The sequence below is a fragment of the Nyctereutes procyonoides genome, unplaced genomic scaffold (assembly GCF_905146905.1).
Source record: "Nyctereutes procyonoides isolate TBG_1078 unplaced genomic scaffold, NYPRO_anot_genome, whole genome shotgun sequence".
Lineage (NCBI taxonomy): Eukaryota > Metazoa > Chordata > Mammalia > Carnivora > Canidae > Nyctereutes > Nyctereutes procyonoides.
Genome location: NW_026575030.1, coordinates 26603890 through 26625787, shown reverse-complemented (window position 1 = coordinate 26625787; position 21898 = coordinate 26603890). Strand labels below are relative to the sequence as shown.

At 47.9% G+C, this 21898-nt stretch overlaps 1 protein-coding gene across 1 annotated transcript in view; it reads left to right on the top strand.

Moving 5' to 3' along the window:
• Positions 1 to 3198: 3198 nt before the first annotated feature.
• ARHGAP31 (Rho GTPase activating protein 31) overlaps positions 3199 to 21898 on the top strand; it is a 109687-nt gene continuing 90987 nt past the window's right edge. Inside the window, exon 1 of the mRNA XM_055316525.1 lies at positions 3199 to 3385. Within this exon, the coding sequence (XP_055172500.1) occupies positions 3283 to 3385 (103 nt within the window). The 5' untranslated portion in view covers positions 3199 to 3282. The remainder of the gene's footprint in view (positions 3386 to 21898) is intronic.

The window sequence follows — 21898 nt, the reverse complement described above, 5'->3', positions numbered from 1 at the left end:
GATATTTGAATAAGGGCTGTATCAATATACACTTCCTAATTTTAATAACTGTGCTCTGATTATAGCAGATATTAATATTTGGGAAAGCAGGATGAAGGGTAGATGGGAATTCTTTGACTATTCTTTGCAAGTTTTTTATAAGCTGAAATTACTTCAAAATGAAAAGCTAAAAGAATGTTTTTAAAGATTTAAAGAGGTAATTCAAGGACTAGATAATTTATCCATATTTTGTGCCCTGGGGGCCGGGACCCAGGAAAAAAAGCACACCTTTGGCCTCTCTCCTTTGTTGCCCAACTGATGAAATCCGCTGTGTGGCAGATGAAATAAATGAATACGAAAGTCTTCGCTAGAGTAAACGCCTTAACAAATGTTAATGGTAATAATTACAGTCTCATATGGAAATGCTTCTCTATAAATAAAGGGAGGAACAAGCCATCACACTGAATCCCCTACCAAATATTCTCTAAGAATCCTACAAAATGCTTAGAAATTGCCGTCCTGGCACTAGGAAACAGGGAACCATTGACAGGTTTTGAATAAAACAGGCATATAACAACCATATTTCAGGAGGGCTCATCAAGCCTAATTTAGTACATAGGATGGATGAAGCGGGCAGAGATCAGACTCAGCGAATCCCACTATGACTTATTCTAATAACTGAGGAGTGAATAATCCTTGCTGAATGGGCGTGGAAAAGAAGAAACCCAGAAGGGAGGCATTTTGAAGGACTCATCGGTCCAGGCAGGACTAGCCTGGAGGTGGGGGTGGAAGGAAAGAAATGAGTCAGTGGTTAGTTGAAGATGTCTAGCCAAGATGACGGGGGCAATGCTAGTGTCACTGAGACAGATGGAAAATGGAAGCAGACAACCATGCACAGAGCTTGGGGTTGGAACTCAAGCGGCTCCAGAAGCCAGGCAGGTGCAAAGGCGGGGAAAGACGGGCGGTGGGGGCTGCAAACCTGAAAGGGGGCTGTCACAGCTGGGCATCAGCAGTCCTTGCCACGTGGGATTGCACCTTCCGTGTGACCAGACCTTCCATTTTTGCAAGAGAAGCAAGAAACTCAGATCTCGGAAGTGAAATCTCTTAACCCTTTAACGTTGGCAATCGATCGTTAAAAAAGTTAAAGCAGGGTGGGTGCCAAACCAAACACATCTGCGGCCCAGCTTCGGGAGGCAGGCTGTCCCTTGTGACCTCTGACAAGGACAGAAGGCTAAGGGTCAAGGGGCACTGTCCCCCTGATAGGTGGGGAGTTAAGTGACTGGAAAGGGATTCAGTAACTAAAATACTGTCCTTAAAGCTCAGTCAGCAATCTGAGCTGCATGGAGGTCCCCACCCTTCAAGTCTATATATGGATTTGAATTTATGCAGGAAGTTTAATCTAATCTCCAAATGGTTAAATCACAAGAATTTGAGTGCTTACTGTGTGTGCTGAGTACACAGAAGTCAAGGAATTTCGGATCTAACTGGAGAAGAAAAAAAAAATCGTGCCCTCCTGAAAACTTGAGACAAATTATGAGACAGGCTGGGAGCCTCCTTTCTCCACGTATGCTAGAGTATCAGTCACCTTAAGTCTTGGATGCCCCGCCGGTCACTTCCATTTAGCAAACTTGCAAAAGTGTGTGTGTGTGTGTGTGTGTGTGTGTGTGTGTGTGTGTGAATCCCTAACCAGAAATCTGATTTCCTGGGCAGTGGCTAGAACGCGGCACCCCCCAGTGTTCCCTTAACCTCGCAGGGGGAGAGCTACCTGGGTGGGGGGCACCTGGGCGCTGGAGAGGCCGCTGGGAGTGGGGGGCGGCTACCTGGGTGGGGGCACCTGGGTGCAGGAGAGGCCGCTGGGAGTGGGGGGGGGCTACCTGGGTGGGGGGCACCTGGGCTCAGGAGAGGCTGCTGGGAGTGGTGGGGGGCTACCTGGGTGGGAGGCACCTGGGCGCATGGGAGGCCACTGGGAGTGGGGGGACTACCTGGGTGGGGGGCACCTGGGCGCAGGAGAGGCCGCTGGGATTGGAGGGGGGCTACCTGGGTGGGGGCACCTGGGCTCAGGAGAGGCCGCTGGGAGTGGGGGAGACTACCTGGGTGGGGGGCACCTGGGCTCAGGGGAGGCCGCTGGGAGTGGGGGGCTACCTGGGTGGGGGGCACCTGGGCGCAGGGGAGGCCGCTGGGAGTGGGGCGCTACCTGGGTGGGGGGCACCTGGGCTCAGGAGAGGCCGCTGGGAGTGGGGGGGAACTACCCGGGTGGGGGGCACCTGGGCGCAGGGGAGGCCGCTGGGATTGGAGGGGGACTACCTGGGTGGGGGCACCTGGGCTCAGGAGAGGCCGCTGGGAGTGGGGGGGACTACCTGGGTGGGGGGCACCTGGGCGCAGGGGAGGCCGCTGGGAGTGGCCGGGGGCTACCTGGGTGGGGGGCACCTGGGCGCAGGGGAGGCGGCTGCGGGCGCCGGCGGAAGCCCGCTGGCCGGCAGGTCGCCGGGCGGGGGCCCTGCCTTTGTCTCCGCCGTCAGGTGTGGGTGCGGGCGGAGCGGGCACCGAAGCGCAGGGCGTGGAGGGGACGGTGGCGGGGGCAGCCCGGGGGGCGGCCAGGGGCCCACCTGGCAGCCTGGGTCCAGGAGGCCGGGCGCCGCCTCCCGCGGTGCGGGTCGGGGTGCGGGGTGCGGGGTGCGGGTCGGGGCGGGGGGGGCCGGGGGGCAGGAAGCGGCGGCCGGGCTGCGGGCCCCGGGGGCGCGGCGGCTTCCTCCCGGGCGGCGCGGAGGGCTCGGGGGCCGGAGCTCCGGGCCCCCCCGCCCCCGCCCCCGCCCCCTCCACCCACCCACCCACCCACCCACCTACTTCCTCCGGCCCCGTACACGCGCAGCGCCGAGCTGCCAAAACTTTCCACCCCCGCCCCCTCCCCGGCTGACTTCCTTCCAGCGTTTCCTGAGCTGGATGAGCCTCGGTTTGTAAGACAGGAAAAAAGGGACGGCGCGAGGGCGGGCGGCCGAGGGGCCGGGATGCTGGCTCCGCGCGCGCCCCGAGCCGTCTGAGGGCGCGGCCGCCGCCCGGGAGCCGCGCAGAGGAGACCCCCGCCCGCGCCCCGCGCCCCCGCCCGCGCCCCGCGCCCCCGCGCCCCCGCGCCCCCGGGGCTGCCGGCGGCCAGGTGCGCCCCGCGCCGCCGGCCCCCGCCCCCGCCCCCGCCCCCCGCAGCGCGGCCCCGGAGGAGCCCCGCGCCCCCGACCCCGGACAGCGGCCTGGGCGCGGCGCCGAGCCCTCGGGAGGGGAGCCGGAGGCCAGCCTCGGCGGGACTAACTCATGAAGAACAAGGGTGCCAAGCAGAAGCTGAAACGAAAGGGAGCCGCCGCCGGAGCCTTTGGCTGTGACCTGACCGAGCATCTGGAGAGCTCAGGACAGGATGGTGAGGTGCCTTCGTGCCTTGCGCACCCCCGCCCGCCCCCCCACTCTCCAGACCCGGCTTTGCTTTCTGTTTGAGGGGGACGCGGACCCTTGTGGGGTGTGTTGGGCTCACCCCGCAGGTTCGCGCCCGCGAGGCCTGGGGGCTCCGTGATTTTCCCCCTCTCTTTTTGAAGGGCGTGTGGGACTGCTGAGGTGCCCGGCGCGGCCACCCCGGCGCGCAGCGGTGGCGGCGGCCCCTCCGCAGGTCCACAGCAGCCGTTATGGGCGGCGCTGCTCCTGCTCCCACCGGCCATCCGCGGGCTGGGGCTGGACGCGCCGGAGGTCCTCATCTCCAAGTTTGGAAGTCGGGAGGGGAGGGATGCGGGCTGGACGTGTGGGATGGCGGTGATCGGGGGGCTCCCCCCACCCCCGCCGCCCGGGCGCACGATCTGACCGCCTTGGGTGTCCTTCCTGGGCTCTCCGGTTTCATCCGCTCACATCTTTTTTTATTAATGTGCTGGAAGGCAGGGGGTGCGGTGGATCCTGGCCGGGGGAGTGGTTGCACAAACATTTTCTGAATTTCTGAACTGATGCCAGATATATGGTACCTCCCTCCCTCCCCTCCCCAGCCGCCCCCCCCCTCCAAGACCCTTTACCCCCTCTCGGCTCTCGGATTAGCATTTGGTGTGTCAGACAAGAAGAGTGTTGTAAAAAGGTCAGAGGGCCTGGATTTTAAAATAGTTTAGGGTGTGGAGAAGAAGAGGAGAGCCACCTCTCTCTGCTTGCAAGGTCAGATTGGATTCAGGAAAAAGAAAAAGGAAAAAAAAAAAAAAGCCGGGCAGGGGGTGATCCTGCAGAGTAGAGACAATTTAAACATTTGCTGGGGGAGAGGGAAAGAAAACAATCTAGAATACAATAACAGCATTTGAAGTTTACAAGTTTTTCATCATAGGAAAGTTGGGGAAATTGAGCAGAAAATGACTCCTTTTGTAAGGTTGACTGGTCTTGAGCATACCCGTGACAAAAAGGCCTTGTCTTCAGGAACATAAGTGAGAGAGAGAATAGTCCACTATATAGGCCTTGTATTTACCCATAGCTATAACAAAGGAGGAAACTGGAGGACTGTTTAACTGTGCAGGATAATTCTGCCTCCAGGAAAACCCTCTCAAAAACCATTTGATTAGCTCATATCAAGCGTGCATCTCAAAAAAACAGTGCAATGGTTTTGTTTCAATTCTGCGTTTTGCTTTGTTTTTTAAAGACTCAGCACCACCTAGTAATTTGCAGTGGTGTGATATTCCTGCGGTATTCCAGACTTCAGCGTCTGCTGTGTCATTAGGACAAATGGCTTAGTATCTTAGAGCTTGGGGGACCACAGTTTTCAAAACTGCCTCTTTTGAAACCAAGGCATAACAGTCAACTCATTTCATCCTCTCCAATAACCTGGGAGAGGGCAATTTCAAATGAAAGCGGCCTGAACTTTTTTGAAGGTGTTAGAACTCCGAGTGTGCGTCTTACCCACTACCCTCAGAAGTTCAGCATGACATGCTTCCCTCCACCTGTTTCTGTGAGGAATTGCAGGTTTAAGTCCAGGTTCACTACAAATGCTCCTGGGATGCCCCCGTCCACCATGTGGGTGTTATTCTGGGCTCCCCTTCAAGCATGATAGTTGCATGGGGTTGCTTGCCAGTCCTGCCCCATTCTTGCAATGTCAGAATCATAGGATGAACGAGGAATCTCAGCATTTGGTGAAGACACCCCAAAGGCAGCCTTCGGCAGCTCTTCTTTCACCTGCTTTATATTTTGGGTTTCTATACAGGTTTTATTTGAAAAAAAAAAAAAAAGGAAGGGGCCTCCTGCTTAAAGAAAAAAAATCGAAAACCAGTACCTGGTGCTCCCAGACTTGGTGTTGGAGTGAGGGGGGCGGAAAGGGCACAGGGACGGCAAGGAAGCCCAGGCAGGTAAATTGACCTGCCCAAGTTCATACAGTAAATCATGGAGGATGCGGAGGGACCTGACCTACAAGGCTCCTCTCCCCTCCCTAGCTTCCTCATCTAGGCCAACATTCTCCTCTAATGATTTTTTTTTTCCTAAATTGAAAGCAGACAGCCCTGTCACTGGATCGGCAAGCTTTCAAGTCTGACATACCTGAATACAGTTTAGCTTTGAAACAAAAGGAAACTGACCCACTTAATGATCTAGACACCATTCTTGTGCCACATGAGAATTGGGCATGCATAATAAACAGCTTATATAAATGAGAGTAATTAGGATTTTTTTGCCACATCTATAACTAGTTATATAGTTGCGTCTTATTTTCCCTGTAGTGTAGCATCAGTAAGCTAAGTGCTAATGTTTTTCTCTAAAACTATGTGTTTTCCTCACTGACTTTCTGATACATGTATTGGTTAGTAGACAAGGCCTGGAACTCTGCTCCCCCGGGGGGAAAGGCTGACCTGGGCACTGCCCCTTTGCCCATCACCTTGGAAGTTCAACCCAGAGTCCTGATGGTGACAAGTCAGCATAGTAACTAGAAACCAGAAGCCTGGGGAGGGCCCACAAGACTGACACGGTGATTACTGAACTTTGGAGTCAAGGGTAAGGTGATGATCCTGCAGAGACAGAGAAAAATGGGTTCGGGTCTGGGAGCACAAGGGCAGAAGAAGACAGAGATATAGGGAAGCCCAGAGAGCCCTTTTGCTCAGACAGGGAGGGAAAGCCCCAAGCTGGGGAGGAAGACAAAGCTGGTGACCATTAGCTGTGCTCAGGCCATCTGAAAATGGGGAAGCTACACCCCTGGGGCCTCTTGTAAAGAGTGAGTGCCATCCACTTCGGTAATTTGCTATGGCCAGCCCTGCTACCTTCAGCTGGATAAATCTACCAGGACAGGGGTGTGTGGGGGACAAATATGTGTCCAGCTCAGAGCGGGAGCTGCTCAGGGCCAAGTACCATCCTTAATCTTTAGGAAGCTGATGAAAACCAGAAACCGCTTCTCACAGAAACGTATGCATGCACAGGTGTGAGCACACACACACGTATACAGTTTCTGTGGCATCCACGCAGATGCCAAGTTCAGATCCTGCTGTTGATCATCTCCAGCTTTACACAGGCCTGACATGAAGGGCCAGTTTCCGCCTTTTTTTGCTTCCTTGACCACTTGCCTCCAGCCTGGTAAGAACACTCAAGAATGGCACAAAGTTGCTCCTGGCCAACTTGGCCAGCACCATGACTGCCACCCCAACCCTCAATCTCTCCCGGGAACCAGATAACTTTATCTTCCTGCCTGGAGCAGAGGGAAAAGAGCATCTCTTCCTTGCTGATATGAGGAAAATAGTACAGTTCTGTGGTCTTCTTTTTGACCACTGAATATGAAGGTCATTGCTTGAAGCTAGGTAATGAAAATCCCATCATTTTGTCACCTGCGCTTGGAAGGCTGCAGGTGAAGCCCTGTGAGGCCAGAGTGCATCCATAAGCATTTTTTTTAACCTCTCCATTCTCAACCAAGTGCCCAGGGTCTTCCCACAGGGTTTGGAAATGCTGGGGCCAGGAGTCAAGGGACCAGTAGGAGAATGTGTGGGAAAAGCTGTCTCCTGCCTCCATTTGTGTCATCTGTCTTCACAACGAAGTCTAAGAGGACTTTCTCACCCTTCCAAACTATCTGTCGTTTTATTTGATCCCTGAGAAAAGGGGATATTGTCTGAGCCAGGGGTTTGCCATGATGGTGGCATGTTAGAATCACCTGAGGAGCTTTAGAAAAAGGGGCGGGGGGTGATGCAAGGTGCTGCCCAGATCCCTTCTCAATTAAACAATTCAATCAGAATCTCTTGGTGCCCAGGCAGGCATGGGTATGTTCTAAAAGCTTCCTAGATGATTCCGATATGTAGGCAGATTTGGGAACCACCACTTGCACTGTAGGGTTTTACAGAACATTTTCCCCCTGGATAAGGGGGAATGATTCACAATGCATCCTCTGAATGTCTGAAAAGAACTGTGAGCCTTTTATTACTGAAGATTTTTTTCTAGTTCTTATCAGATTGAAAGGTAGAAAGGTAAAAATTAAAAGTATAATTTCTGAGGCTAAGTCATTCTCTCAGTTTGTTTATTGGTTTTTTTAATAATAAGTAGGTTTTGAGGTACGGTGGGAGAGAAAGAAACATGCACCCCAGACTCGAGAAATGTATAGTCTAAGGGATGTGGACAAACTTTCAGAAACCAAGGCCTCAACAAAGCTTTGAAACTAGCTGTCATAACTGAAGAGAACATGTAAACGCTACTATCTACAATTAAACAGATAAGATAAACAGAAATAGGAACAAAGTCTTAGCAAGGAAGGTGAGTATTTTTCTGTCCAAAGCAGGATTTAACACTTCCTGGAGAACCAGGGCAGGTACTCGCTTTGGCTTCCTTTTTTTCCTCCCCAGCATCTTGCCTGGCACATCCTTATCACACCCTCCCTACCTCATTCTTCATTCTTTAGGTCTTAGCTGCTTCTGGAAACCTTCCCTGACCTCCCAAGTCAGGTGCCCCTGCTGGGGACTCCCATTGAGAGTTCTGGAAGCTTACTGTCTGGCATTGAATGCCAGCTTTGCCTGTTCCCAACCCTGGTGTAAGTGACTTACCTCTTCTGAGCCTCAGTTTCCTCATCTGTGAAATGGCAGTAAGAAGACTGACAGGAAGATAAATGAGTTCATACAGGCAAAGCACTTGGCAGAGGACATGCATATGGAAAGCCACAAATGTAGCTATTATTATTATAAAACCCTAGACTTGCCCTAGTATAACCACCTACCATCCATGACTGAATGAGCGAGGGCTACAATGAAATAAGTAAATGATATGGTTGGATGGGTTAATCAGTCGTGAAGGGGGATGGGAAGCAGATTGATTGCCCCACTGAATGAAGAGGCCATTTATGCAGGGATTTCCCAGAGCCGCCCGGGAGTGCAAGAGCAAAATGTCAATTTGAGTCAAAAGGGCCCTCAGAAAGATCTGGGAAAGAGCCCCAGCTACTCCTAAACCCAAAGGGAACTGAAAGAGAAATCAGATCCAGGAAGCAGAGCTTGTGTGGACAGGACAGCAACCTCATCGGCTTGGGTTTAGAGGGGCATCCCCATCGCTGGGTCCCAGAATTGAACAGAAAGAACCAAAAGAGGAGAATTAAGGCCTTAAACCTTAAGGTTTAACCGACTGATAACACAAAGCCTGCCTGAATCTTACTCTGTATAGTCTGGATGTGGCCAAAAACCCACACAGAGAATAGAAACAGCTACTTCATCTCCCCGCACCCCTCCCTCCTGCCCCTGTCCAGACCCATGGCAACAGCCCCTTGACCGCAGGCGTGGCCTCGCCCTTCCACTTCCCCTGCCCACCCCCGCTAGAGGCCACCCAGATGCCTTCCAGCCTCAGGAGGCTCAGGCGTTGGCACTGCGGACCTGTCACCCCAGACATTCCCTGGAGTCAAGTGAACCATCTGCTGGAGGAGGAGGGAGCAGGCCTGGCCTAATGCTGGGGCAGAGGGAAACACGATGAAAGCAGGAAGACATTTTTCCATAGACTGGAGAAGCTCTCCAGTGTCATTGGAGCTGTAGCTTTTGCTGCATCCTCTTTACCCCACCCCACCCCCACCCCCCATCCAGCAGGCATCTGTAGGCTAGCTGGAAAACTTTTCTGTGGGAGTGGGGAGGAGGGGAGAACAGTTTCTGAATTCCAGAAGCTGATTGACCTAGGCTGCTCTGGAACACTTGCTGGGGAGTGTTTGTTCCCGGGAATCACCTCGCTGGGATTTGGTGGCTGTGGGAGTGGCTGGGCAGCAGTGGGTGGGAGGAGCAGGTGGGCTGAAGAAGAGTCCAGGACTTAATCTGAGGATAAGAAATGCACGCCCCCCCCCCCCACTTCGCTCTTTTTCCATTAGATGTTGGAACTAAATATTTTTGGTACGAAGTAGTAACAGACCCTTCTAATTGGGGCGACCTGGTGCTCATTTCCTCCAGAACAGACTGATCAAGCTGAGCTGTCCACCCCCACTGGCCTCTGGGTCTCAGAACTCCACTGTCCTCTCTGTGGTTCCTTCACACCGGTCTTGGGGCCCGGGAACTTGGAGCTACTTGTTTTTTTTTTATGGTTTTGTTTTTCACTCATGACTTGCCTTGAGTTGTAGCTTTTTCCCACTCATCCCTCCCTTCAAATGACTTTTCTTTTTGCTTATGGGTGCATATCCCACCCAATTTTCTGAGCTATTTCGAAGCGTGGTACCAATGCCACGCTTGAGTTTAATTGGTCTTGATGTTCCTCCTTCAAAAGGCTGGCCTCAAGTCTTTATTGAGGTGGGGCTACAGCCTGAGAAAGCTTCAGGAGTCTAGGGCCTGTCCTTCTAACCCTCCCCCCAGGATGCAGTTTTAGGTAAGGCTTAAAATAAAGAGCACCCAGAGGAAAGATGCTCACTGCAATTCAGAGAAGAGCAGATACTGGTATTAGGTTTTTTCTGAGAGTAACTTTTGATGGAGAAAGATGAGGACATGATGCTGCTAGATGGCTAAAGGATGAAGGAGGAAAAGAAGTCCTCTTGGAAAGAGAGAAGGGACCCAGAAAAGAAGGCCAAACCGCAAATCAGACCTGCTTGTTATTTTTGTTAGTAGTAGAGTTACTGCATGCATTGATTGCTTACACTGTGCGCATCACTTTATACATACAACATAATATTTTTTGACATCTGTAAGAATCAGGGTTTTTTTAAATCCCCATTTTATAGAGGAAGAAACTAGATGAAAGAGGATAATTATCTTACAATGATTATAGAGATAGGAAAGGCAGGATTTATTTTTATTATTTTTTTAATATTTTATTTATTTATTCACGAGAGACACACAGAGAGAGGCAGAGACATAGGCAGAGGGAGAAGCAGGCTCCTTGCAGGGAGCCCAATGTGGGACTTGTTCCCAGGACCCTGGGATCGGGGATCGCAACCTGAGCCAGAGGCAGATGCTCAACCACTGAGCCACCCAGGTGCCCAAAAGTCAGGATTTAAATCCAGATCTACCTGATTCCCAAGGCCACCATTCTAGGCACAAACACAATGCCCCAGAATAGCACATTTTATAATTTGGCATTTACACACATTTTTGTCAAAACAAAACCCATAACCTTACAAAAAAAATAGCTTTTTCTCTCTTTGCTTAGCTCTTCCCCCAGCCATTACATCATTAATAATAATAATAATATTATTATGGACATCTACAGCCATTACATCTGGACATCTGCATGGCACTTTACCCTCTGCAAGGTGCTTTGCACACACATCTATTCTAGACCTACCAGCTTTCAAGACCAACCAGACCCCACCTTTTCCTTCCAGGCCCCTCCCTGCCCACTACAGCCACAATCCTCCTTTCCCTGTGGAACGCCCTTTGCCTTAGCGTCAAGAGCCACCCAGTTTGATCTCCATTCCCCTCATTATTCTATTTTCTAACTGGCAGGTCAGCGGTGGGCTCTGCTGGAGGCCGACGCATTCGCATTCAGCAGCTCTCGCAGATTTGGAAGTGCACCGGGCCTCTCAGGGTGAGCCCTGTGGCCAACACAGAGCACTTGATTGATTGACCCTGTTTCCTCCTCGGGAAGTCAGTGCTAGAGCCCTTCTAGGAAGCTCGGGACAGGAGACGCTGCCGATGGGCTGCAGCATCAGGGATCCAAGATTGTTTAAGGTTCCCCAGGGGGGCTTATGGCTCCTCCAAGATAGAAGCTGACCCAGACTTCGCACAGGATGCCCCAGAAACACTGCCTTTTCCTAGTGCCTCACCAGTTACTCCTTGGTATGAACCACATTCTTGGCGGTGCCCCAGAACCAACTGAGTTTCTGGGATAGAGTCTCAGGCACTCTTTGTTCTAGTTCAAGCTTGGCTGATGCATACCAGGCCCTGGTACCACGCCCATGGCCTGATGCTGCCCCAGAATGCCTTTGGGGCCCCCTCCCCACCTCCCCCAGGGAGAGAGGGATGAATGTCACCCCCCCCCCAGCAACATATACCATCCCTTACTGTTACAGACACCACGTTTGATATATAAAGTAGGAATCTGGCAAACTATAAATAAATCTATAGCTTTCGTGACAGGCATCTGAGCTAATTTGTGTAATTATGCATATTTCTTTCCCTGGCTTTTTTTCATGTTTTTATTCAGAAACCATCTCATATGGGGTTTTCAATTCAATGCAACAAGTATTTAAGGGGGCTGAACTGTGCAAGACACTCTTGGATTTACAAAGATGCTCTCAAGTTGCTCTCAGCCTGGTGGGGTCGCCGGAGGGGAAGGTAGCTAATAGAAGCACAGAGAATGAAATGAGGGCTCCAGAGGATGTCTACATGCGAGGCGGTGGAGTGAAAGAGAGCCATTGGAGTGGGTTGTCTGTCAGGGGGGAAAATCAATAAAAATGATAGAGGGGGAGATGGGATGCTTGGTGTCTACAGACAGGAAATGACATGGTTTTGCCTGAGACTTGTATTGGTCATGACTTCTGGCACCCTGAGGGAGGAGACATTAAGTTCTGGGAAAGGGAGTTGAGACTTAGGGTGGCCAGGCTTGGGGCATGGGGGGCCGTGGTTGGGGAGACAGAAGCTGTCTTCAGTGGCAGGAGATCTGAAGCGACCCTCAGGAGGAAGCAGGGTAGCTGATCATAACAAGAGTGGCAACTGGTTCAGTGAGGGAGTCTGTTAAAAGAGAAAACTCTTTTTCGTGATGTTAGCTGACCATTCTAATTATGATTAAATCTAGCAGGAGGGCATCAATGTGCAACCGCGGCCTCACCCCATGGTGTGGAAAGTTCTGTTTTGTCGCCCATTTTTTAGATGAAGACTGATGCAGAGAGGTTAAGTAGCTTGCCTAACGTCACCCAGCCGGGAAGTAGAAGAACCAGGGCTTGAAAGTGGGACTGTCCCACACGCAATCCCCATCCCACAGCTCCGTGTCCTCTGGACTCAAACAGGTCAGCTGGCAGTCAATCCGGGTCTGATACAGAGCTCCATTTTACCATGCGTCGCCAAGGTGATAAGTTCAGCAGCAGTTAGCCAGGTTTAATAAAACTTCTGGCAATGGAGTTCTCATCCCAGTTTTTCAAAGTAAAACGTTTAGGTTCCAAATGGCAGGCTTCTAAACAGAGAGCATGCCCTGTTACCATAAGTAGTCCCTTCCACCACTTCTTTCCCATCTGTTTCCTGCATGCAGAGTATTATTGGGAAACAATGATGTCAGCTCTTCCATATAAATCTACACCTCCCTGCTTGCCCCTCCCCTACAATGCATATTTTTGTTCCTCTTTCTGGCTTTTGTCTTGCTGTTCTGCTCCTTAAGGACTCACGCTTTTGGCGTCAATTGTTGGCTTTCTTTTTTTTAAATATGTTTTAGCTATTTAAGCTTATTGTGGCCTTTAAAGTGCACATGGTTTTTTGGGTCCATATTTGGAAAATCTTTTGTTTGGCTAATAGCTAGAACATGGGCCTGATGTTAATGGAGAGGAGCCATTTTGCCTGATGGAAAAGCAAAGCTAGAGGCGGGGCTCCCGAATGGGAATCAGAATTGAGGATGCAAACGCTGCTTGGGGGCCCTTCGGGGGTGTTTGGACCCTGGGCACAGAGCCTGTAGCTGAAGGTCGGGGAAAATATACTCATGGAGTAACCTGTTTTTTCTCCCCCCAAGTCTGACTTTCAAATGGGACATGGTTTTCCCCTTCCTCTACTGCCCCTAATGACGATTTGTTTTCAGAAAGGCAAGGGGGGAGTGGGTAGGCCTTAGAGGGTGGGGGGTGGGAGGCATGGGTTTCGAATTCTGGGTCTCAAAGGATTCTAGACCTCTCTTTCTCAGCTTTGGGCAGTGATACTCAAACTCTACTGGGCATAAGAATGACAAAAAGTGCAATTTTTACTTTTAAAATTGAATTTCAAAAGTCAAAAAATATTAATTAAATTTAGCTGACTGTGAGTACACTATAAGGAGTATTAGAAATACTCCTTAAATTCCATTTCAGGTTCCTTGAAACCAAATGTTCATCTAATAAGAATTTCCAGTAGGCATTTGCCGAGGTCCTGTAGTATCCGGGTCTCCGGACAGCATGGGGCTTCACTGAATGAGTTCTATCATTTATGGGGCTGCGAGCTGTCAAGTGCCACTGCATAGCAGCATCTGAGGTCGGTCCCTCAGAGGTTCTGCTTTTGTAGGTCTCAGATGGGGTCTCAGAATCCACATGTTTAAAGATGAACACCAGGTGCTTCTGATATCTTTGGTCTACAGATCTCGCTTTCAGAAACATTGCCTGAGCCCACAGAAAGAAGCAGCTGAGTGAAACCACATGATTTTTATTTTTCTTCATTATACTTTATACATTGCTCAAATTTTCAACAGTAAACATGTATTTTTACTATTTGAATTGGAAAAGAGTCTTTTAAAATTTGAATGGGAATGGGATGTCTTCATTCGTAAAGCCTTTTTGTTTTAATCCTTATTTTAAAACTTCTGTTTGCTTTCCTGCTTTACTAGGTGCAGATTAGTGATATCAATGAACTTCTTCTCTGAGAAGCTGTGTGACAAGGTGGTTGGTTAGCATGTGGCTTTTTTCGCTGATAATCTGCCTTGGTTCAAATTTCAGCTCTCCCACAAACTAGCTTTGTGACCCTGGACAAGCTTACCAGATCTCTCTGTTTCCTCATCTGTGAAGTGGGGATTATATGATATTATTGCTCAAGGTTATTATGAGGACTAAATGAACTAGTGTACTGCCTAAAATTAAGCAAACCTTCCGTTAAGTGTTGACTCTGGTTATTATTTCCTTGGTGATTGGAAATCTTACCCTGTTTCAGCCTCATTACTCAGAATGTGGTTCCTGAGTAATGCTACAGATATGGAAGTTAAGGGAGCTGAGAACACATACTATTCCGAGGCTCCCGTATATCCTTAGGGTCTTCCTCTTTAAAAAAAAAAAATCTTTAATATACATCCGATTATTTATCTTCTTTGGTTGGATGCATAAAAATGCTAGTCTTAAGACTTCTTTTGTTGATAAATATTTCGGGGGTGGGACTGTGGCGAACTTTCTAAATTTTACATTTCTTTCGTAATCAGAAAAAATAACCTAAAAACAAAATCGAAAGGAAAAAAAAAGGAGAGTTAATAGTAAAAGGCTATAATCATAGGGACAGCCATCCAGTCTTCTAGTTTCCATTTGTATTTCAGGAGGGCTGTACACCTGGAAAATGAGCCTGTTTTCATCAGTGATAGAACATCGTGAGGCCTGAGTTTTAGCTGGCCCATAGGTTATTTCACATCTGCCTATTTCTTTGCTTCACAAATGCATTTTGACAGTTGACTGAATGCAATAGATCTGACTCAATCTTAGGCTGTATGGACAGAGTCTTATGCTGTAGAGCATAGGGATCCATACTACACTCTTCATGGGTTGAATCAAATATGGAGTCTGTATTCACGTCTCAGTGCTTTATTTGAAGATGGAAGCTTGTACACAGAAGCATATCTAGGAAGGTGAACAGGGTAGGGAAGTGTAGACCTTTACTTCTCTACTTCTACTGCCACCCGTCATAGTTTCCTAAATTGTCTCCTCCCTGTGTAGATAGAAAATTTGCAAAAACACCTCAAACAAACAAACAAACAAACAAAAAACAACAACAACAAAAAAATCTGCTCCTTGAAGACTGGGGTCATTCCCTATTTACTTGTGTGTTGGATGTCTGCAGGACCGGTTCCTTTCTGGAGGCTCCCAGGGAGAATCCATTTTCTTACTTTTTCCAGCTTCTAGAGGCTGTCCTCCTTCCTTGGTTCACGGCCCCTCATCATATCTTCTGATTAAGAAATCAGAAGGTCTCTTTCTTGTAAAGACCCTGTGATTACATCAGATAATTCAAGATAGTCTCCTAGTTCTGAGATCCTTAGCTTGATCACATCTGCAAAAATCCTTCTAGACATATGAGGCAACATTCACAGGTTCCAGAATAAGGATGTGGACTTCTCTGAAGTGCCATTACTCAACCCACCACAATCTGTTTTCCCCACAGTACATTGGCTTAATAGATATTAATAAAGTGAATGAAGGGAATGGGAGGGGAGGTGATGACGGGAGGGGAGAAAGAGATGGACATCAGCATGTTCAGCACTTACCATAAACCAGGCTCTGGGTTAGCTGGGACACAGGAATGAACGTGCATTGTCTGTCCCTGTGGGAGCTCAAGTCTCATGCAGGAGATGGGCGCATTCTCAACTGATTCTCACACAAACCACAATGGGAGATTAATGACATTAATTCTGACTCAGAGAAGCTGGATCTTCTAAGATGAGTGGAATCTGAGAGGTCTCTTCCTGCAAGGAAGATATTCCAGACAGAGGGGAGAAGCTAAGCAAAGGCATTGGGTGTAAAACAATATGGCAGGATCAATATTCTCAAAAGAAGAACAAAGAGAACAAGGGTGAAGCATGAGCCACCCACCTGCTTGGATAGGTTTATAAGAGCAAATGGATTATTAAATGACCATTATACATCTTCCAAAGAAAAAAAAAAAGAGCGATGAACACAAATATACTAGTTTAAATTCCAGTTTGATAAAGGAAGACTCTTGAGCCACCTTTAAAGCTTCTGTGTCCTTTTTGCTGTTTCTCCTGTTGCAAGTAAGAAAAACATTGGACCCTGGTCTAGGAATAAACTTCCTCCAGGTGGAGGAAAAATGAAATGCCCCAGGCAGTTATAACCCAGAGTTTCAGTTTATTCCATCTATTTATAATCTTGGGAAATTTTGCTTTTCTCTGTCTGGTGGATGATAACCAGAGCAATGTTTAATATTTCAAATCCAAGTTTTATTTGAGTTGAAAAATTTTATAACGTTCCTTCCCACCTACCTCCTGGCCAGACTTCTCCTCCATCCCACGTCTTTTCCTTCCAAGTTTCTCTTCACCTTTGTCATTCCTCCAGTTTAAGAAACCATGGAGCAGTTATCACATCCATCATTCTTGTCAGTTCTACTCCCAGGCGGCATTTTGAGCTTGGCCCAGTGCGCTCCTACTCCACTATTGGATGGCCATCCCCATCTCAGAGCAGGGTCCTCCCCACTCTGCTAGCTCTCCATCTCCAAGGAGACCTCGGGGTCCCTTGGAGGTGGGCCTCCCTGGCCAGTGCCCGCCTGACCTCTGCCAGATTCCACAGCTCCAAGAACTAAAAATACTTCAGCCTCTGCTTTTCCCTCTGGCAGATGCTCAAACTGACCCTGTCCCTTGTGACTGAAAAGCAGAGGAGCAGAAGGAAGCAAGACTAGCTGGATGGTCAGCCACCGCCCTGAGGTGCTCCTCCCGGAGGTGCATTTGCTCCTATTCGGGACAGCGGTTGTCGCCTTTCCTCCCTCGAGAATAGCTCCCCTGGCAATGCTGTGCCATCCCTTGACCCCTAATTGGAATTGGTGGAGTCATGAAAAAAATACAGGATGTGATTTTAATGAGGAATAAACACCTGCCACAGGTGCAAGCCATCCTCTTCTCTTATAAAATTATAAAAGTAATTGTAAAAAAAAAAAAGAAAGAAAGAAGAAAGAGAGAGAGAAAAAAGAAAGAAAGAAAGAAAGAAAGAAAGAAAGAAAGAGAAAGAAAGAAAGAAAGAAAGAAAGAAAGAAAAAGAAAGAAAGAAAGAAAGAAAGAAAGAAAGAAAGAAAGAAAGGGAAAAGGAAGGAAGGAAGGAAGGAAGGAAGGAAGGAAGGAAGGAAGGAAGGAAGAAAAAAGACAACATGGAGATTTATAAAGCACAAGATCTCTTCTCACATCCTTGCAGTCCCATGTGTCAGTCTGGGCTGGATCAACTGGACCAGTTCTGTACAGCAGAACTTTCTGAGGGAAGCGTGCTCTGTCTGCACCATCCAATTTGGCAACTACTAGCCACATGCGGCTGTTAGCACCTGAATGTGGCTAGCCCTACTGAGGAACTGAACTTTACATTTTAATTTATTTAAATGTACCTGGCCACATGTGGCCAATGGTTATTGAATTGAACAGCACAGAGAACTTTCTCTGTATGTGCTAAAAAAAATGTACACATCGAATGAGTTTGTTTTCTGTCCCACGAAGTGACAACATATATATGTTTTGAAATATGCAACTTTAAATAACAGTAGATCTTGGAGAACTATCCATTTTTGTAATTACAGCTCAATCTCACTCTTTTTAATCACTGCATGGGATTCTGCTGAATGGATGGGTTTTTAAGGTTAATTTTATTTCTTAAATCATGTATCATATTTCTGTGTTTCCAAATGTAAAGACTCTGAAAGGCATAGTAAACAGATCTCCCTCCCTTCCCTGCCCTCATCCTCCCTGTTCCTCATCCCAGAAGTAACTAGTGTTAATTTTCTTGGAAATCTTTCTCTAGATATTCTGTGCATGATGTACATACTTTTTATAAAATATCTTGATTTATTTAACCGTTTCTTTCCCTTTTTTACATGTTCCTATAAGATTTCTCTTATGATCTAAATACTGATCAATTGATTTAGTATTTATTGAATATGTTGTAGGAGTCATGCATCATCTCATTGATAATTGTTATTATCTATAACTTATTGAATATTAATACTGCTTCCCTTTGCTTATAATGAGGGTTGAATTTGCTTAGTCCACATACGTCTAGTTATGCTTTAAACTTGCGTTCCAATATTCTGTAGGGATGTTGGCTGGTCAATCCATATCTGTCAGTTGGAGTCCAGGCCCTGGGTTAAGGCTGAGGCTAAGGATAGGGAATAGTTAGAAGCTCTTTGGCCCCATGCCCCATATCCATGGCATCTTGAACACAGAGCTCTGGTCATCTGAGCCATCCTAGCACAGGCCGCAGAGACCCAAGAAGTGGGTGAACAACAATGAAACAGGTGGCAGCCTAAAAAGGAAACGTATCCCGAAGTTGAGCATCCATAATTTGGCAAAAATTATAGACAGAGTATATCTTCTAGTAGGATTGATGAAGAGAATGTCTGCTAAGAGCCTGTCGCCAGTATCACTCCCTACATCCTTGAATGACTTCCCAGTGCCCTCAAGACTAACATCAGCTCCATAAACACCAATAAGGTTGACCAGCTGTCATACTCAGAGACCTGCCTGTCATACTCAGAGACCTAGCCTTAATAAACACCAGCATCCCGCCTGAGCATTACCCCTGGCCACACGATACTTCTCATAGTTTCTCAAAAGTACCATGCTCCTCATGCCCTCAAGTGTTTGTATATGCTCCTCTCTTGGTATAGAATAGTCACCCTACCTCCTATCTCTCTTTAGTGCTACCAAGGGTCTTGCTAACTCCATCATTTGGGTCACAGAGTGGATCCTCCAGGATGCCTTCCCTGACCCCTCTGAGGAAGGGTGGGGTGCCTGTCCTATGTGTTCCATCCTACCCTGTACTGTCCAGTGCTGCTCTTATCACACTGTATATACCATCCTCACATCCACCCTATCCCTGCCTCATTCTAGACTCTCCATGACCCTGAGTCAACTCTGTGAGATGGAGATCCATGTCTCCTGGTTCACCACTTTACCACTGGTGCCTAGCATAATGCTCATAACTATGTGTTAAAAGAGTAGATGGAGCCAGGGAAGGGCAATGCTTGCTGTCCTGGGTCCTAGTGGTGGTGGAGTGGGTACGGAGGAGTGTGTCTTCGTGAGTATCTTACACAGAGGCATGCATCTGTCATGTGACTGTGTACCCAATGTGGAGACTGTGGAGGTGGAGGAGGAATCCACTGGTTGAGTGTGGGGTGGGATCTTCATTCTGCAAATAATTGTCCACTGGTCTTCAGCAAATCACACTCTCTGAATCTCAGTTTCCTCATCCAAAAGGCAGAAATGAGACTTAGATGAGAAAATATAGGCTAGGGTACCTAGGTGGCTCAATCAGTTAAGAGTTTGCCTTTGGCTCAGGTCATGACCCCAGGGTCCTGGGATTGAGGCCTGCATCGGGCTCCCTGCTCTGTGGGGAGTCTGCTGCTCCCTCTCTCTCTACCCCTCACTCATGCATTCTCCCTCAAATAAAGAAATAAAAATCTTTTAAAAAAGAAATATAGACCAAAGAGCTTTTAAAATGGGAAATGAATTCCGGTATTTATGAATACCACAGTTATCTGGCAGTTTAGACACTTGTGCTCAGAAAGGACTAACAGGCCCCAGAGGCTGTGTTTACTGCAATGCTGTGAATTTCATGCCTTCTTGTAGACATCACCCACTTCCATGTTGGAAGGAAACCAGGAGAGTTGTTTCCCTGACATAACCGCCCCTCCACCCTGGTGCCTCCCCAGCCCTGCCAGCTTCAAGACCCCCATCCTCGGGGTCTATAAGTATGTCGTGCAGGTGCACAGCTAGGGCTCCCCTTTCATTCAGTGTGCTGGGATCATCCCATGCCAAGGCAAACACAGAGATAAATGAACTAGAAGCTAATGTGTCACTTCAGAGCTGACAGAATCGCAGAAAATTGTTATCCAAACTTCTTGTTTAACACACAGAGAAGCCCGAGGCCCTGGACAGTACAGTAATTTGCCTGAGAAAGTGCAGCTGGCCAGTGGTGTTTTCTGGCTGCCAGTTGGTGTTAGCCAGAAATAACGGGTCAGTGTATTTCTCAGAACCACCCAGCATCAGGAATCCCTGAAAGAGGAGAAGAGGCCCAGATGATACTGCCTTTAACAGAGAAGGAGGGTTCATAAAACTACCTCACAGCCTGAGAAAAATATCCTTTATTATAAGGCTGGTTAAAAGGATGATATATATTTACTGGCATAGAAAGATGTCCAACAATATCTAAGTGAAAAAGCTCACAAAATAGATATACAGTATAATTCTATTTCGGTAACTTATTTATTTATTTATTTATTTATTTATTTATTTATTCATGAGAGATACAGAGAGAGAGAGAGAGAGGGAGGGGCACGGGCAGAGGGAGAAGCAGGCTCCATGCAGGGAGCCCTATTTGGGACTCGATCCCAGGACTCCAGGATCCCACCCTGGGTTGAAGGTGGCGCTAAACTGTGAGCCACTATTTTTATAAGAAAAAGTCTGGGGGGATATACTCAAAACATTAACAATACAACTTTTTCTTTCTTTTGCATACTTTGCCACGTTGCTTTTTTTTTTTTTAATGCTTTGGGGTTTTTTAAATAATGTATATGTATAATGTTTATACTTTGGAAAAACAATAAGGCATTTTCATTTTGTAAAAGCGTACATATTCCCTAAATTATTCCAACTTTCTTTACTCTGATTTTGCTTTTATCAACAACTTTTATCAACTGCAACTTGCCCTCCTGATGGAGGCCCCCACCTATACAGAGGCTAGACGCAATTGTGAATTCCTATTTTTTAAAAAAGATGAAATTGCCATTAGATACCACAGAGTCATCCTGACAGAACTTGGTTGCAGAGAATGGATCACTCTCAGATGGACTTGCCAAATTCAGGTTCTGATTCTGCCAAGGAGAAGACAAAGAGCCTGGTCTGTGATGACTGTGAAGGCCCAGCTTCCCCCATGCACACACCCCACGAGGCCCCCCTAAACACATCAGCTGGACTCAGTCCTACGGTCACGGCTTGGGGCCCAGGGTAAAGCACTCTGCGGAGCTTTTGGCTGCACATCCTTGAATCTCCAACATAGGGAGAGAGAACTTTGGTTTGAGGTTGTGCAAAAGTATGGCTAGCTGACTGCCCTGGCCACCTGCTGAATTTTGCAAGAGACTTGCATGATGCCATCAGAGGCTATGAGACAAATATTTTTGAGTTTGTAAAAGTAAAGTCCTAAGTTAATAGAAGGACAGGGAACCTGCCAAGATGGCAGGGGTTAGGGGAGGGGTAACTAACCCTTAGATGGTGCATTTACCAAGTGCTTTTACCAAATTGTCTCATTTGTCCTTCATAATCCTGTGAGTGAGATGACACAGGTTATTATTACATCTGCTGTGTAAAGAGGGCACTGATGATCCCCAAGGACTCAGAACTGGTAACACCAAATCTGTGGCCTTTACTTTGTGCGTAGTAGGACACAAGATTTGTGTAGATACCAGGTATGCTTAAAGCTCTGAATTAGGGGGCAGCCCCGGTGGCGCAGCGGTTTAGTGCCGCCTGCATCCTGGGGTGTCATCCTGGAGACCCGGGATCGAGTCCCACATCGGGCTTCCTGCATGGGGCCTGCTTCTGCCTCTGCCTGTGTCTCTGCCTCTCTTGCTCTCTCTGAATGAATAAATAAATAAATCTTAAAAAAAAAAACTCTGAATTAGGAATCAGAAGACCTACGTATTTGTCATGTGAGCTTGTTGGGAGTCCCTTCATCTTTCTGAGCCTTAGCTTCCTCATCTGTAGGATGGGGATAATAATACTTGTCCAGCCTGCTTCATGGGGTGGGGATCTGACAAGAAAATGAACACCAAAATAGTATACTTCAAACATAGTGAATTGCTAAAGGAATAAAAAAGTATAATTTCCCAGGGCAGGACTGAGGGATATGTGTTTGAGAATAACTTTCTCTAAACAAAACTGTTAT